This window comes from Triticum aestivum, chromosome 7A, assembly GCF_018294505.1.
Source record: "Triticum aestivum cultivar Chinese Spring chromosome 7A, IWGSC CS RefSeq v2.1, whole genome shotgun sequence".
NCBI lineage: Eukaryota > Viridiplantae > Streptophyta > Magnoliopsida > Poales > Poaceae > Triticum > Triticum aestivum.
The window spans coordinates 720975684-720991287 of record NC_057812.1 but is presented as its reverse complement, the minus strand read 5'-3'; the positions used below and the strand labels follow the sequence as shown (position 1 = coordinate 720991287).

The following is a 15604-nucleotide window of genomic DNA, read 5'->3' as shown; positions in this document are numbered from 1 at the left end:
TCCTCCAAGTCCAATAAGGAGCACATGGGTTAAAGGACAAAAAATTACATAGCTCTGCCCTCCCACCTGCTTACTTCAAGCGTAGCGCTGGTCATTTGTCAAGGACCCCTTGGCTATATGAAGCCCCACATGGGCATCTAATCCAGTCACTCTCACTTGAATATACTCATGTGGAGGGTCACTCTCCTCTTTCAAGCCCTTTCATAAGGACAAATGGCCGAGAGCTTGGAGTCAGAAGGACATAGTAAGGCTCAGAATAGACGAGAGTCGTGAGACTCTAGAAATGGACGCACTCCAAGTACCCCGTGCCCCGGGCACTTCTCTCGATGATTCTCCCATATCGCGCTCCCACGAGGCGGCTGGACCTTTTTAAAAAAACATCACTACATCACTTTGTTGAGTGTACGGAGACCTTCTACATAAGGCTGTCGTACACACCATAACTAATTTCTAACCATGCTACTAAGGATACCCCATAGTCCAAAGTTGATTCTTGAACGTAAATAATGTTATAGCTATCCTATTACGAGTAACATTTGATAACCCATAGTAACCATCTGATATGAAAGTCCTACGATATTCTCATGGTCTAACATGAGTATACATTAACATATTATGCTAAGACAACAAAGTTGACGACGAATCTTGCGGTATACCATAATTTGAGTCTATCCAACACTATTGTTCTGCCAACAATATGTTTGCATTATTGCCGACATCCTTGTTACTTGAACAATGCCCATGATCAAGAAAACAGGATCATCAACGTTAAATGAGCTAAGCTTAGAGGCAAGACTAATGATCTATTTGGCGTTTATTATTCCTCACATGCAAATGACTTTTCCTTGGAATCTCATTTATATGCAGACTTGAGAACCATTGCATAGAACATAAATATAATGGTTAATTACGAATACGGAAATAAATGATAACATTTACTATTGCTTCTGAGGCATATTTCCGATAGGTGTTGTGTCAGTAATGACATGATTTGGCGGGCCAGTGTTTTTTAGCTCTTTAGTAGTGAACATAATATTATTGAATTTGATACAAGCCAACCTGGTCAAAGTCATCAACATGCAAAGACATAATATAGAAAAAAATTGAGAACCAGTAAAAAAGATACCCACAACTAAGTCGACCTTTTCCACCACAACACCTTCAAGAATGGAGAACACACTTGCACCGAGGCCATGGCATCCTGCCAAAGACGAACTGGATAAAATTTGTAGTTCGGTGTAGTTTTTTCCTGATAATTTGATCCACATATCTTGCCCCCCCGGGTCCGTGGGGCCAGCTTGTACCACTCAAGACTCTGGAATTATGCTTGTTTTACCCTGGTTCAAAAAATGCTAGTTTTTTATCCCGATAAAATGTTAACAAACAATTATTATATAAACATCCAGTATAGTACATTAGGAACAGTGGACTGCAACATGCAGTAAAAAAAAGAAGCACGAGAAACGCGTGGTGTAGTTTTCAACTATAAGAGCTTATGTCAGTGGTTGGGTGGTCACTGGTCAGATTGATACGGTGACATTTGATTCATATCTGTAGGCCAGCTTGTACCTTTCATGAATTTTGAATTCATCTGTTCATGTACTTGTCTGGCAATAATTTGTGCAACTAGCTACCGCATCAGGACTATAAATAGGTCACGTGATGTACGTACTTGTTAAGCAATAATTTCTGCAAATAACAACCGCATCTGGACTATAAATAGGGCATCCGATGAACTGATTTGAGTCACCATTTCTACCAGCACTGCCACACATAGCAACCCACGAATATGGATTTGTTTCTGCTACTCGTCTCATTGATTTTGGTGAGTGCATACATACACCACTCGTCTCATTGATTTTGGTGCGTGCATCACATGGACGTACGAATGGCCGTCCCTATATATGTAGTAAGTGCGGATTTGTAAGTCGAGCGTAATGACAATCATACTGTTATTTGTTATGTTGCATGCAGATTGTCGGAGGACAAGGTAACCAGCATGCTAGTTCTGCCGATGCGGCCAAGATGACGCTGACAAACATGCAGACACAGACGGCATATTGGGAGGCCGCGCTTCCAGGAATTCCCATTCCCCCGGCAATCAGCGACCTGTTAGCCCAACCAAAAGGTCTCTCTCTCTCTCTCTCTCTCTCTCTCTCTCTCTCTCTCTCTCTCTCTCTCTCTCTCTCTCTTTTCAACGTTTTTGATAATTAACGTACACGTAATTTTGAGTGTTTTGGAGCTCACACTGTGTACTGTAAACTAAACCAAAGCAATGGTTGGACAATAATAGTTGAGGAGGAATTAATGTGTCTAGATGCAGGAAAATAAAATATTTGAGAGATAGAATATTTGGTGTAAATGTATCCTTTTATCACATGGATATATATGATCAGTGTCTGTGCGTACTAGAAACACGAGTTTGGTTAGTTTCATTTCTGTTTTGGCTCGTGTCTGTTGATATGCATACGGAGCAGTTTTAACATGGTACCTTTTACCTCCTCTTTTCACATGAGAGGTAAGAGTATAAAATAGATCTTAGCCGTTTATCTTATGAATTAGTGCCTTGATTAATTCTTACCTTCTTACCTCACATGTAAAAAGAGGGGTCAGAGGTACCATACTAAAATTTGTCATGCATACGACATATGTGCATTCAGCGCATTTTCTTGAGATGATGTTATAATTAGTCCCAGTAACATCTAGTTTATTACAGGGCAGCAAAAAATTGGACCAAACTATGAAAGAGTCAACTCAGAAGGTGGTCACAGGGACAACCATGTTCATATCATATCACAGGTTAAAGATGATTTAAAAGAGGCCCATGGTTCTCATGGTGAAGAGAGTAGAAAGAAGGTCATGATGACACATGAGCCAATAATTGGTAAGGATCTGAGGAGACAACCATTGTCACATGTGTTACAAGCTAATAATTATGTGGAAGAAAAAAATGCTGCGCATAGAACAAAAATCGAAGAAAATCTGAATGAAATATCAGTGCCATATGGGTCAGAGAGTGACAACAATTTTAAGAAAGTTTCATTAAATTTGAAGAAGATCCTTGCAGCATATACAACACTGAAAGATGAAAACCTTAAGGAAATATCAGTGTCATATGGATCAAAAGTTGGAGAAGCCCACGAAAAAGTTTCAGGGTCATATAGGTTAGAAGGTGAAAATAATTCAAAAGAAATATCTCTGTCTTATGGTATAAACAGCGATGATACTCCAAAGGAAGAATTGGCACATGAAGAAAATGTAAAGGAAATCTCAGTGTCATATGGGTTAGAAGGTACAAAGTGTTTAAAGAAAGTTGCACTAAATTTAAAGAAGATCCTTGCAGCCTACACACCTTGGAAAGATGGAAATCTAAAGGAAATATCTGTGTCATATGGATCAAAAGGCCAAAAGATTTCAAAGGAAGCATCAGGAATATCTGGGTTAAAAGGTCAAAAGGATTTAAAAGAAATCTCAGTGTCTTATGGTGTTGATGACCGTGAAAATCTGAAGGAAATATCTGTGTCATACAGATCAAAAGATCAAGAAACTCTGAAGGAACACTCAGGATCATATGAGTTAGAAGGTGAAAAGGAGTTAAAAGAAATCTCAGTGTCTTATGGTGCAGACGGCCATGAAAATCGAAAGGAAATATCGGTAACATATGGATCAAAGGACCAAGAAATTCGCAAGGAAGCATCAGGATCCTACGGGTTAAAAGGTGAAAGGGATTTAAAAGAAATCTCGGTGTCTTATGGTGTAGACGGCCAGGAGATTCTAAAGGAAGGCTCCACATCACACGAAGAAAATTCAAAGGAAGTCAGTATGTCATATGGGTCAGTTGAAGAGAAAGATGAACAAGCCGACGTTCTGAATCAAGGTGAATATCATTTTTTTACAAGGAAGTAGAGTTCATTATTTTATTACATACAACCTCTCAATTGAGTTTTTGCCATTGTACCTGTTGCAGTAAAAGGAGAGGGGAGCCACCATGTTCACGCTCACAGCTACAAGAACAAGAAAGAGGCGGATGTCTTTTTCTTCCACGACATGTTGAGGCCAGGGTCCTTGATCACTCCGACCATCCCGCCGACCGCCTCCATGCCGGCGCTTCTCTCCGGTGACGTCGCCGACTCCATCCCATTCTCCACGGAACACCTCTCCGACATCATCACGATGTTCGCGCCGGCGTCACTCACGATGACCAGAGAGATACGGTGGACGCTGGACACTTGCGAGCACCCACGAACGCTCCCCGGCCAGAAAGCAGGCTGCGCCACCTCCTTGGAGTCCCTCGTCGAGCTGCCGGCGTCCCTCCTTGGGAGGGGCAACGTCCGTGCGTTCTCCGCCGTGGATCTGCCCATGGATGGCCCGGGGACACCGGCGCTTAGGGGGAGGTACAACGTGACGGCTGCACGGAAGCTCTCCGGTTCATCATCTGAGGTCGTGACCTGCCATGACCTGACCTACCCGTACTCAGTGTACTACTGCCACACGTCCAGGCCTACGTCTGCGTACATGGTGACGCTGGCGAGTGTGGAGGAGGGTGCATCTCCGACGACGATGGAGGTCATGGCCGTGTGCCACCTTGACACGTCATTGTGGAGCCCGAAGAACTCGTTCTTTGAGCTGCACAACGTTAGGCCAGGTGATGTGGCAGTGTGCCACTTCCTCACTAAGCTGAGCATCATCTGGGTGACCGTGGATGAGCATGCCGACGCACGGTAGAAGGGAGTGCTCACGCCCGGCCGCACCTACTTATCTGCTCATGTTAGCTATATATGGCCTATGGCATGAATACGATGTAGACTGATTGACGTGTATCGAGATATGTGGTATGAGATAATTGAGTGTTGCCATCCGTGAGATCTTAGTCAAATTCTTACTCCCTCTGGAAAGATTTATAAGACGTTGAGGGCTTTTCAGACACAGCCGACAAAAGTGCAAATAGACCATTATGCCCTTATTTTGAATTTCGAACCAGTCGTCTTCTTCCTCGCGTCGTCCCCGTATCCACGCCCCCAGCCTTGCCGTCGCCGTCGCCTGGCTGTGTCCAGGAGCTGGTCCCCGTCGTCACCCGCTCGTCCCCGTCGCCTGGCTGCGCCCAGCCTTGTCGCCGCCGGGCCCCTCCACGCGCCCAGCCTGGCCGTTGCCGTGCCCTGGTCCTCCTCCTCGCGCCCAGCCTTGCCGTCGCCGCGCCCAGGCCCTCCTCCTCGCGCGCCCAGGTCCTCCTCGCGCCCTGGCCCTCCTGCTCGCGCGCCCAGGTCCTCCTCCTCGCGCCCTAGCCCTCATCCTCGCGCCCAGGTGCTCCTCGCCCAGGTACTCCTCGCGTCGCCCAGAGCAAGGAGAAGCAATACATTAGCAAGATACGAGATCAAAATCAATTCCACTATAGTGGAGTACAAGATCCATGTGCTTGACAGTGGAGTATAAGATCAAGAGGAGTAGCTTCGAGAGCAGCAATAAATCACAGTAGCAATAATTTCTCATCATAGCACAACACCAGATCAGGAGATCTTCAAATTACTCCAGATCAAGGAATCAGGTGTGCTCCAGATCAAGATCAAGAGTACAGGAGTAGGACAACAAAAGAGATCTTCAAATTACTCCACATCAAGAGATCGATAGCTCAGGATTAGGACAACAAAAGCATTAAGAGCATCATTAACACAACAGCTGATCAAGAGGAGCAGTTGATCAAGAGGACCAGCAACAACAACAGCATTATCAGCAGTATCAATAGCAGGCGGCATTATTAGCAGCATTATCAGCAAGAGCAGCACCAGCACAACAACAGTAGCAAGTGGAGCAACAGCACAGGATCAGTAGCAAGAGGAGAAGCAGTATCACATCAACAGTACCGGAACATAGCAGCAGCAGCACAAAATGCTCCCAGACCTGAACTGCTCACCACCTTCAGGAGAAGAAGAAGCTGATGTGAATATGGTCCAAGAAGAAGAAGTAGCAGATGTCCAAGAAGAAACATTAAATGTCCAAAAATAAGCAACAGGTACTACATACACATACTCCTTGTATAGAAGTACATCTGCTTTTAGTTGTGCACCGGATGTTGGCATATGCATAGGCATCCTACTCCTAGTGCTTTAATAGCAATTCCTTTGCTTGTTGTTAACAAGATTTGGTGTTTTTGAGTATGCACTAGCCGATGCTATACAAATATCAGGTTTAACATACTCTAAAGTGTTCATGAAAACTGAATATATGTTCATCTACACATACTATACACATACTCCAAAATGTTCATGAAAACTGAATATATGTTCATAGAACTTAACATATGTTTAACAACAAGTTTAACTTGCTCAAATTCATTTAACTTGCTGAAATTTGCATATGCCTACTCCTAGTGCTTCAAATAAGAGTAATTTTCAGTTTTCTTATTCTAACACAATTTCCCTAATTTTCCTATTTTTCTTTTGTTGCTGTAGGTGTTCAGCAAATACGAAGGCAAAGAAAGTCACTAACAGATGAGCAGAGATATGCTGCTTACATGGCAATGCTTACGCTGAATATGAGTAGGGGTGGCAAGTTCAAAAGAACTGACAAGAAGGATGTTGCTCAAATTTTTCAAGCTGATATTCAAGTTATTCAGAGAATCTGGAGGACAGCAGAGCGACAAAAAAAGCTTGGTAAGGAGGTGGATGTGTCCAACCAAAAGAAAAGAAGATGTGGAAGGAAAGGAAAGGATAATGTCCTATCTCAAATCCCCACAGTTCCATTGAATAGAAGGCCGACTCTCAGGTCACTTGCTCGCGCATTGGGTGTCAGTCATACTACACTCTACCAGAAACTCAAGCTTCACAAGATTAGGAGGCACTCGAATCGTTTGAAGCCAAGCTTGAAAGAAAAGAATAAAAGAGAAAGAATCAAGTTTTGTATGTCGATGCTTGATGAGACAACTTTAGCAGCTACAAGACCTAAATTCATCAGTATGCACAACATTGTGCATATTGACGAAAAGTGGTTCTATATGACAAAAATGAACAGAAACTACTACCTCCTCCCTCATGAAGATGACCCGGTCAGAACCATTCGGAACAAGAACTGTATTGGCAAAGTAATGTTCCTGACCGCTGTTGCTCGACCCAGATATGATGCTGAAGGCAATGTAACATTCTCAGGAAAAATTGGTGTCTGGCCTTTCGTCCAAGAGATTCCAGCTGCTAGAAGAAGTGAAAATAGAGCAAGAGGGACCATGGAAATCAAGAACGTCACTGTGAACCGACACGTAATGCGGCAGTATATGATAGAGAAAGTGGTTCCGGGAATAAAAGAAGTGTGGCCCACAGATGATATTGGCCCAATATTGATCCAACAGGACAACGCGAAGACACATATTCTTCCCGGTGATGCAGAGTTTGCAGAAGCTGTGGCTACAACTGGTCTCGACATTAGAATAATACAACAACCTCCAAATTCTCCAGATCTGAATGCACTTGATCTTGGATATTTCAGATCCCTTGAGTCTTTGACCGACTGCAGAGCCCCTACGACTATCAAAGAACTGATTCAAGGTGTGCAGGAATAGTTCGATGAGTATGATGTCGACAAACTCAACCGAATATTTCTAACACTTCAGACCATCATGGTTGAAGTGACGAACTATCGAGGAGGAAACTCGTATAAAATTCCACATTTGCGGAAGGAGAGATTGGAAAGGCAAGGAATGCTACCGCCTATGATACATTTCCCTCGTGAAGTTTATGATAATGCCATGGAGATTCTAGGACAAGATGTCGACTGAGCATGCAGTGGAGTATGTTGAGACTTGTAGTGCTATGATGAGACTTGTTTGTGGAAATGCATCCATGGAGTCTTTTTTGTCGAAATGGATTATATTGTTTTAAAGTTGTTTGTGGAAATGGATTATACGCCTCACTCTCCTAGATGCAGAGGCCGGTGTCATCCTCCTTTTCTAAAAAAACTACTCTTACAAGGAGTACTTTCAGACTTCCAGTAGAGTACTCTAATTGCTCCTAACAAAAATCCTACTCTGAGCAAGCACTCTAACTACTGCATGTACTCTACTCCTACTCATATTAATCTAGCAGCACCAGAAGATATAGCAGCACAAGCATAACCACTAGCAGTACAAGCAAAAGAACATGGAGTACAAACAGCAACTCACTGTCGTCGGAGAGGAACCGTGGATCAGAATGGTTAAATGGTTGTCCTTTCTTATGCAGAAATTGAATGGTTACGTGGTTGTCCTGTCTTCTGCACTAATTTAGGGACGCTGAGCATCTTCTCTGGGATTGATCCTGCAAATTGATTGTTCTCCACATTCCTGTGAACATTGACATAATCAAGATTCATGACTAGGCATGCGAGAAATTCAGTTAGATCTTTGTGTCATCATCATCAGTGAGGAGCAAGTTTGCAATACTCAACAAGCATGCGGCAAGCAATCAGATCTACAGAGAGGAGTGCTCACTGACGGCGCCGACGTCCTCCTGCTCCTCCTCCACTGGTCAGCAACAGATGGAAGGTCGCCTGCACCATGTCATCGCTGCCTCCGCTCCTCCTCATCTAAAACAGCCGCTCGCTCGTGTTCCTACCGCCCCTCTCCCTGGGTGTCGCCCTCCTCCTTTTGCTCTGCTCCATTGGCGGCAATGTGTGACCTTGGATGCAGATGCGGATGTAGTCAATCCAGGTGCCCAAAATCAAATTCGCACCAAGAAGACACGCTCATCTTGATTTACTCCCAAGATTGCTCCATCTGGCGTGGTAAAAATGAAAAAGAGTTGCATTTTTTACCTTCTAGATCTTGGAGTAAGACGGAGCGAAGGTCATTGAGGTGCTTGCGGCGGCGGCGCTCCGCCATGCCCTCCACCTGCTTATTCCTCGACGCTGACGTCGGCGCGGGGGACGAACGCGCTCCTCCCGCTCATCCTGACCTCACTAAAAAAACAATTTTGGCTAGACAACGCGGGCGAGGAGAGGGAGAGGCGGCGACAAGAGGAGAAGGGAGGCTGCGAAGCGGCCGAGAGGGAGGTGTCGACGTGGGCGAGAGGGAGGTGTCGACGCGGGCGAGAGGGAGGAGCGTCGCCACCACGCCGGAGAGTGAGGCGCGTCGCCACCGCGCCGGATTCGGGCAGGGAGACGTCGACGTGGGCGAGTGAGTGCGAGAGGGGAATGGGTGAGTGCGGGTGAGTGAGTGAGCGCAGGGGCAAAAATGGAAACGACCGAATTTTCTTAACGTGCCGAGATTTGAACTACACTTTCTAAAACGTCTTATAAGAGGTCAAAAGGATTTAAAAGAAATCTCAGTGTCTTATGGTGTTGATGACCGTGAAAATCTGAAGGAAATATCTGTGTCATACAGATCAAAAGATCAAGAAACTCTGAAGGAACACTCAGGATCGTATGAGTTAGAAGGTGAAAAGGAGTTAAAAGAAATCTCAATGTCTTATGGTGCAGACGGCCATGAAAATCGAAAGGAAATATCGGTAACATATGGATCAAAGGACCAAGAAATTCGCAAGGAAGCATCAGGATCCTACGGGTTAAAAGGTGAAAGGGATTTAAAAGAAATCTCAGTGTCTTATGGTGTAGACGGCCAGGAGATTCTAAAGGAAGGCTCCACATCACACGAAGAAAATTCAAAGGAAGTCAGTATGTCATATGGGTCAGTTGAAGAGAAAGATGAACAAGCCGACGTTCTGAATCAAGGTGAATATCATTTTTTTACAAGGAAGTAGAGTTCATTATTTTATTACATACAACCTCTCAATTGAGTTTTTGCCATTGTACCTGTTGCAGTAAAAGGAGAGGGGAGCCACCATGTTCACGCTCACAGCTACAAGAACAAGAAAGAGGCGGATGTCTTTTTCTTCCACGACATGTTGAGGCCAGGGTCCTTGATCACTCCGACCATCCCGCCGACCGCCTCCATGCCGGCGCTTCTCTCCGGTGACGTCGCCGACTCCATCCCATTCTCCACGGAACACCTCTCCGACATCATCACGATGTTCGCGCCGGCGTCACTCACGATGACCAGAGAGATACGGTGGACGCTGGACACTTGCGAGCACCCACGAACGCTCCCCGGCCAGAAAGCAGGCTGCGCCACCTCCTTGGAGTCCCTCGTCGAGCTGCCGGCGTCCCTCCTTGGGAGGGGCAACGTCCGTGCGTTCTCCGCCGTGGATCTGCCCATGGATGGCCCGGGGACACCGGCGCTTAGGGGGAGGTACAACGTGACGGCTGCACGGAAGCTCTCCGGTTCATCATCTGAGGTCGTGACCTGCCATGACCTGACCTACCCGTACTCAGTGTACTACTGCCACACGTCCAGGCCTACGTCTGCGTACATGGTGACGCTGGCGAGTGTGGAGGAGGGTGCATCTCCGACGACGATGGAGGTCATGGCCGTGTGCCACCTTGACACGTCATTGTGGAGCCCGAAGAACTCGTTCTTTGAGCTGCACAACGTTAGGCCAGGTGATGTGGCAGTGTGCCACTTCCTCACTAAGCTGAGCATCATCTGGGTGACCGTGGATGAGCATGCCGACGCACGGTAGAAGGGAGTGCTCACGCCCGGCCGCACCTACTTATCTGCTCATGTTAGCTATATATGGCCTATGGCATGAATACGATGTAGACTGATTGACGTGTATCGAGATATGTGGTATGAGATAATTGAGTGTTGCCATCCGTGAGATCTTAGTCAAATTCTTATGTCTGATAGAATTCTGGTTGTACGAAAGAAGGCGACTGAGTATAGCGTTTGAGGAAAAACGTTGCAACCTGGTGAATCTATATTTTTACACTTGGAAAACCTACACTTGCACTATTACACCGTAGGCGATGTAGAAAATTATCCACTCATCCAACAACCTGCGTCCATAATCGGTTGGCCATCTATGTGTCATTGACGGGTGGTCATGTACAAAGAACAACAGAAGTAAAAAATTAAATGCAGGTCTGTAGACAGGCGAGCGACGATTACAAGCAATGAAACGAGCTGAAGACGCGTCGCCATCGTCCACCCCAAAGCTAGACAAATCTTGTTGTAGTCGGCTATCGGAAAATCGTCGTGCAAAAGCACCAAAAGACCTGTGCACCAGAACAACAGCCGTGGTCGATGAAGAGAAGGGTAGACGATCTAACTATACGAACGAAAACCGGATCCAAGCAGATCCACAAAAGGCAAACACTGACCAAATCCCACGACATGCACCGGGGACACACACCCATTGGTTGGTTTCATGCTCCTCTCTTGTCGAGTCAATAGTTCTTCTCTATAGCGCGGTTGAGGAAGTTGGTCCCTGAAAATGAACTTGTTGCATACGTGCAACTTCATTGGACGAACGAGAAGCTTCACTGTGAGTTATGTGAGCGGACCTCCTCGTAAACATCTAAATTTTTTTCCAGTCCCATAGATTGATACACAAGTGAACCTAAGTTAACCATATGACTAAACTCCACTAGAAACATCCTGAAATCCATGCTCATCTAAAACTTTCGATCAAGACCTTGCAAAACCTAAACATGGCAATGCTAAGCCTGTAGAGCAAAGATTTTATGAAAAAAAAGTTTGGGATGAGAATGAAAACATACCGTAAATTGTTTAGGCGGAAGTATTCAGATTGAAAATGATTAGGGAGAAAGATCTAACAAGAGCATCTACAACTCGACGACCAATATCCGCCTCAACGGACTAGCGGCTTGCCCGGTCAGTGTCTGAAAAATTCCCACCCAACCGATTGCTCGAATCACAGCCGGGACACCTGGGCTGACCAGTAACCCATATATCCAACCCATATGTGGGGTAGATATGGGGATGCCCAGACGCGCCCGCCATGTAGAATCCGACCAACTACGGCCCACCCGACCCCACATACATTCAACGCTATCTGCACCCAGGACGAAATCATAGCCGCATTCCACTCCACTGCAGTTTACTCCTCTCCGCCCCTAGCTCTTCTCCGACGAATTCCGGTCGTCTCTGGCATGGCAGGTAGTGGATTTGACTCTGAACTTGTCCCTTGCTGTCACAAGGAGGGTAGGGCGGTCCGTGCCACTCTCCATCGCTCCCGGGAGGATTGTGCGCGACCGCGGATGCATTCCTTCTGGTGGGAATCCATTGTGTTCGCGAAAATGGTGATTGTATTTGTCAGGACTCATTGTGGGAGGCGATGTACCCCTGACTTGCCGGAGGCAGTGCAGACCGTCGGGTGCCCGAACACTACGATGCCTGCGCAACCCATTTGGTGGTGCGTCGTCCCGCGGGATCCGGCTCCAAGCTAGAGTTAAACGGCGGCATGGTGTGCGGCACGGACGCTACTGAAACGAGGAGTGCCCGCCGTGCAAGCCACCAAGCACGGATGGCCACACATGCTCTCCGGCCGAGGCTAAGGAATCGGAGGCGCACGCCGGCGGGCCCAAACACCCGGCCACGCCCGTGTTAGTCATTGTATTTACATATGTTAACCATGCATTTAAAATTTATTAAACAATATATAAAAAAGTCTTGATGTACATGAAATTTTTTGACATAAAAAATATATCTTAAAATACAAAAAATGTACAAGGTGTATGAAAAAAATAAACAGCATAATATATATTTAAGAAAATATTACTCAAGTATTTAAATTTTTTAAACATGCATAAAAACTGTTTTTATGTATTAAAAATGTACATTTGATCTGGAAAAAAGGGTAGACCTTTCTTTAAAAAAGCCAAAGGATACCATTGAACACAATTAAAAAAATGAAGAGAGATAAATAATCAAAGATAATCAAAGGAACGAATAAAAAGAAATATAAAAACCCATAAAATTCACTGAAAACCGAAAACAAACAAAGAGAACTGAAGAAAAAATGAAAATGAAAATGAAAAAGGAAATCCTAAGAATGAACGAGAAAGAAACAAAGAAATAGACAAAAAAATAGCGAAGAGAGCGACAGAAATCCAACTCGGTGCCCAGGCTCATCTGCTCCCGCTCGGAAAAAACTCAAAACAAATACTAAAAGAATTCAGAAAATCCAGTCTGTTTTGTGTGGTAGATAATTTGATGTGTGAGGTACGCTCCAAACTTCAACTCATTTGGACATCTGAGCAGCTCTCGGCAAAAAAGAAAAATCAGGTCAGAACAGTGCGTGAACAATAAACTCTTTTATAGACCCTGAAATTGTTTTTTTCCGACAGCCGATCAGATGTCCAAATGAGATGAAATTTGGAGCGGACCTCACGCATCAAATTATTTATCACGCAAAAAAAATTGAATTTATTTGAATTTTTCTTCTATTTATTTTGATTTTTTTCTGAACGCGGGTGCAGATGAGCACGGGAACAGAAACTCCGCGTCAAGCGAGCGAAGCGAACACGTCCAGTGATATAGTTCCGGAGATGGACGAAAATGGGCCGGCCCTGTGCTGTAACGGGCAGGAAAAAAAATTCAGACCAAGGGAGCTCGCTATAGCGAGATATAGCTGCCGCGATGCAGGTTTCTCAAAAAGTAAAAATTGCTGCAGCGATGCAGAACGTTTAAGAGAAAATTATGTAAAGGCTGGTAAGCTACCGGCGACGGAGCGTTTTACGTCTGGCTCACCCAATCAAATTAACTTTTTGGGTGTGTCTAGAGCATATCTAGATGTGCTCTAATTATTGCACATCTAAATGAATGAATCAAGCATAAAAAGGAAAAGAAAAAAGAGAAATAAAATATTCACACGAATCTCAATATAAGATGAATGACATATGACTTAGATGTGCAATACTTATGGCACATCTAGATGTGCTTTAGCAAACTGTAACTTTTTATGCACTCGCGTGACCGTTCAGAAAAGTAGGCAAATCCTGGGTCAAAAAACCTACTAGGTATAATTATTTTTTGGTAGATTTAAAGAAAATCTTGATTCACACAATGTTGACAGATTCAAAAAATATCATGACTTTTTAAAACCTTTAGTTACACTCTTATGGATTCTAAAAATACTCATGATATTTTTTACAATTTTAAAAACAATCACACGAAATATTCGCGTGAAATCAGTAACATAGAATTAGATGTACAATATTTAGGGCATATCTAGATGTGCTTTAGCAAAACTGTTATAAAGTATATTCAGGAAAGGCAAACGTTTTCAACCGGCGCAACGGCCGAAGCTTCGGCCGGTCGCATGGGGCGCGTTCGATCGAATGGGATCCAACAAACTATTTTTCTACTCGGGGTACAGCTGGACTAGGTCATGTGACCCACTCTCCACCAAATATTCCTTATCCTTTTCTTCTTCCTTCCTCTTCCTCCGTCTGCATCTAGACTTCACCGCTGCTTCTTTTTCCTCCCATAGCAACCCCTCGCAAGCTGTTGGTTTTCTACGTTGGAAGCGGTGGTGCTGAATGGCAGCCACCTCATGGCCGAGCCTCCGCTCCCCCTCGTTGTTGCCTGCGCACACACTGCTGCGAGGTCAACGCTCATGACGATGCAGCATCGCCATGGACGTGCCCACAGAGCTTTGCTTTTTCTTTTACGGAGTGCCGCAACCGGTCATGTGAGATGCTACATCCGCCGTGAGGGATGCTACAACCCATAAACTTTTTTGCTGAAACCAACTACTATATTTGTCGTTGATTCTTTCTTTGCTGGAACCAGTGTTTTGTTTTGCTACCACCGGTGACATGGTTTGCTACCACCATACGCAGCGACCGGCCGACGTCAATTTTTTTCTTGCTACAACCGTGTCTTTTTTTTGCTGCAAACGGCAGCCACAGAATCTACAATCGGTTAACGTTTTTGCAACAATGACGATGACGGGCGGTGCTGGCGAGCTTTTAATTCGCTGGAACCATTACCCTTTTTTGCTACAACCGTTCGTTCTTTTTGCTGCTACCGACACCCCGACAGAGAGTACAGTTTCTTGCAAGCTCATCGTCGGAAGTGCTGCGACCTACAACCACCGCACACCGGAGCTGCGTCCACCGTCATCAGAGCTGCGACCGTCATCACGGGGAGCTGGAACTACGTGGACATGCTGCTGCATGCACGGAGCCGACGACAAACACATGAGATGACGGCGGCGAGGGGCGGCGACCAGCGGTGAGGGCAGCCACCGGCGGCGACCAGCGAGACGCGCTAGGTGGTGCTTCTAGGCCGGGCGCCTCGCTCGTCCATGGCGGCGCTATGGGGCTGATTCCCAAGGAAGAAGACACAGGGGAAGAAGGAAGGAGACCCTGCAGTTCTAAATTGCTTAATTTTGCTACAACCGTTGTTTTCTTTTGCTGGAATTAGTCTACTTTTTTGCAACGATCTACCACTGAATCTCTCCCAGTTCGAGTTTGTTTTCTGCTGGAACCGGTGCTTAATTTTGCTACAATCATTGTTTTTCCTGCTGGAACTAGTCTACTTTTTTTGCTACAATTGACCACTGAATCCTCAGCTGAGTCTGCTTTTTTGCTTTCACCATGTTCTGTTTTTGTTGGATCCTGTCATTGTTTTTGCTTCCACCATGTTCTGTTTTTTTACGCACAACATTCAGAATTATGACCGGGGGGCGTCGACGGGCTGCCGCCGGCGAGTTGGCGGGCGCTGCAGTACAAGCATGCGAAGGATTAGGGGGGAGGAGGAGGTGCATGGTTTCTGGGC

General features: G+C 45.3%; 2 protein-coding genes and 1 long non-coding RNA gene across 3 annotated transcripts; 2 read left to right on the top strand and 1 right to left on the bottom strand.

Annotated features, from left to right (window-relative positions):
* The first annotated feature begins 1689 nt into the window (after nt 1-1689).
* Nucleotides 1690-4863, top strand: LOC123149692 (uncharacterized). Its single transcript, XM_044569400.1, has 4 exons — nt 1690-1825; nt 1975-2128; nt 2717-3877; nt 3968-4863. Exons 1-4 carry the CDS (start codon nt 1790-1792, stop codon nt 4723-4725), a joined length of 2109 nt encoding a protein of 702 aa, XP_044425335.1. The 5' UTR covers nt 1690-1789; the 3' UTR covers nt 4726-4863.
* A 3132-nt stretch (nt 4864-7995) lies between these two features.
* Nucleotides 7996-9047, bottom strand: LOC123149693 (uncharacterized). Its single transcript, XR_006474812.1, has 3 exons — nt 8776-9047; nt 8453-8639; nt 7996-8305 (listed from the first exon to the last, which is right to left on the bottom strand). It is a non-coding gene; the product is annotated as an uncharacterized lncRNA (long non-coding RNA).
* A 319-nt stretch (nt 9048-9366) lies between these two features.
* LOC123147058 (BURP domain-containing protein 11) lies at nt 9367-10676 on the top strand. The gene is made up of 2 exons (XM_044566307.1): nt 9367-9690; nt 9781-10676. The coding sequence occupies exons 1-2, from the start codon at nt 9423-9425 to the stop codon at nt 10536-10538; spliced, it is 1026 nt and encodes a 341-aa protein (XP_044422242.1). The 5' UTR covers nt 9367-9422; the 3' UTR covers nt 10539-10676.
* Nucleotides 10677-15604: the final 4928 nt, after the last annotated feature.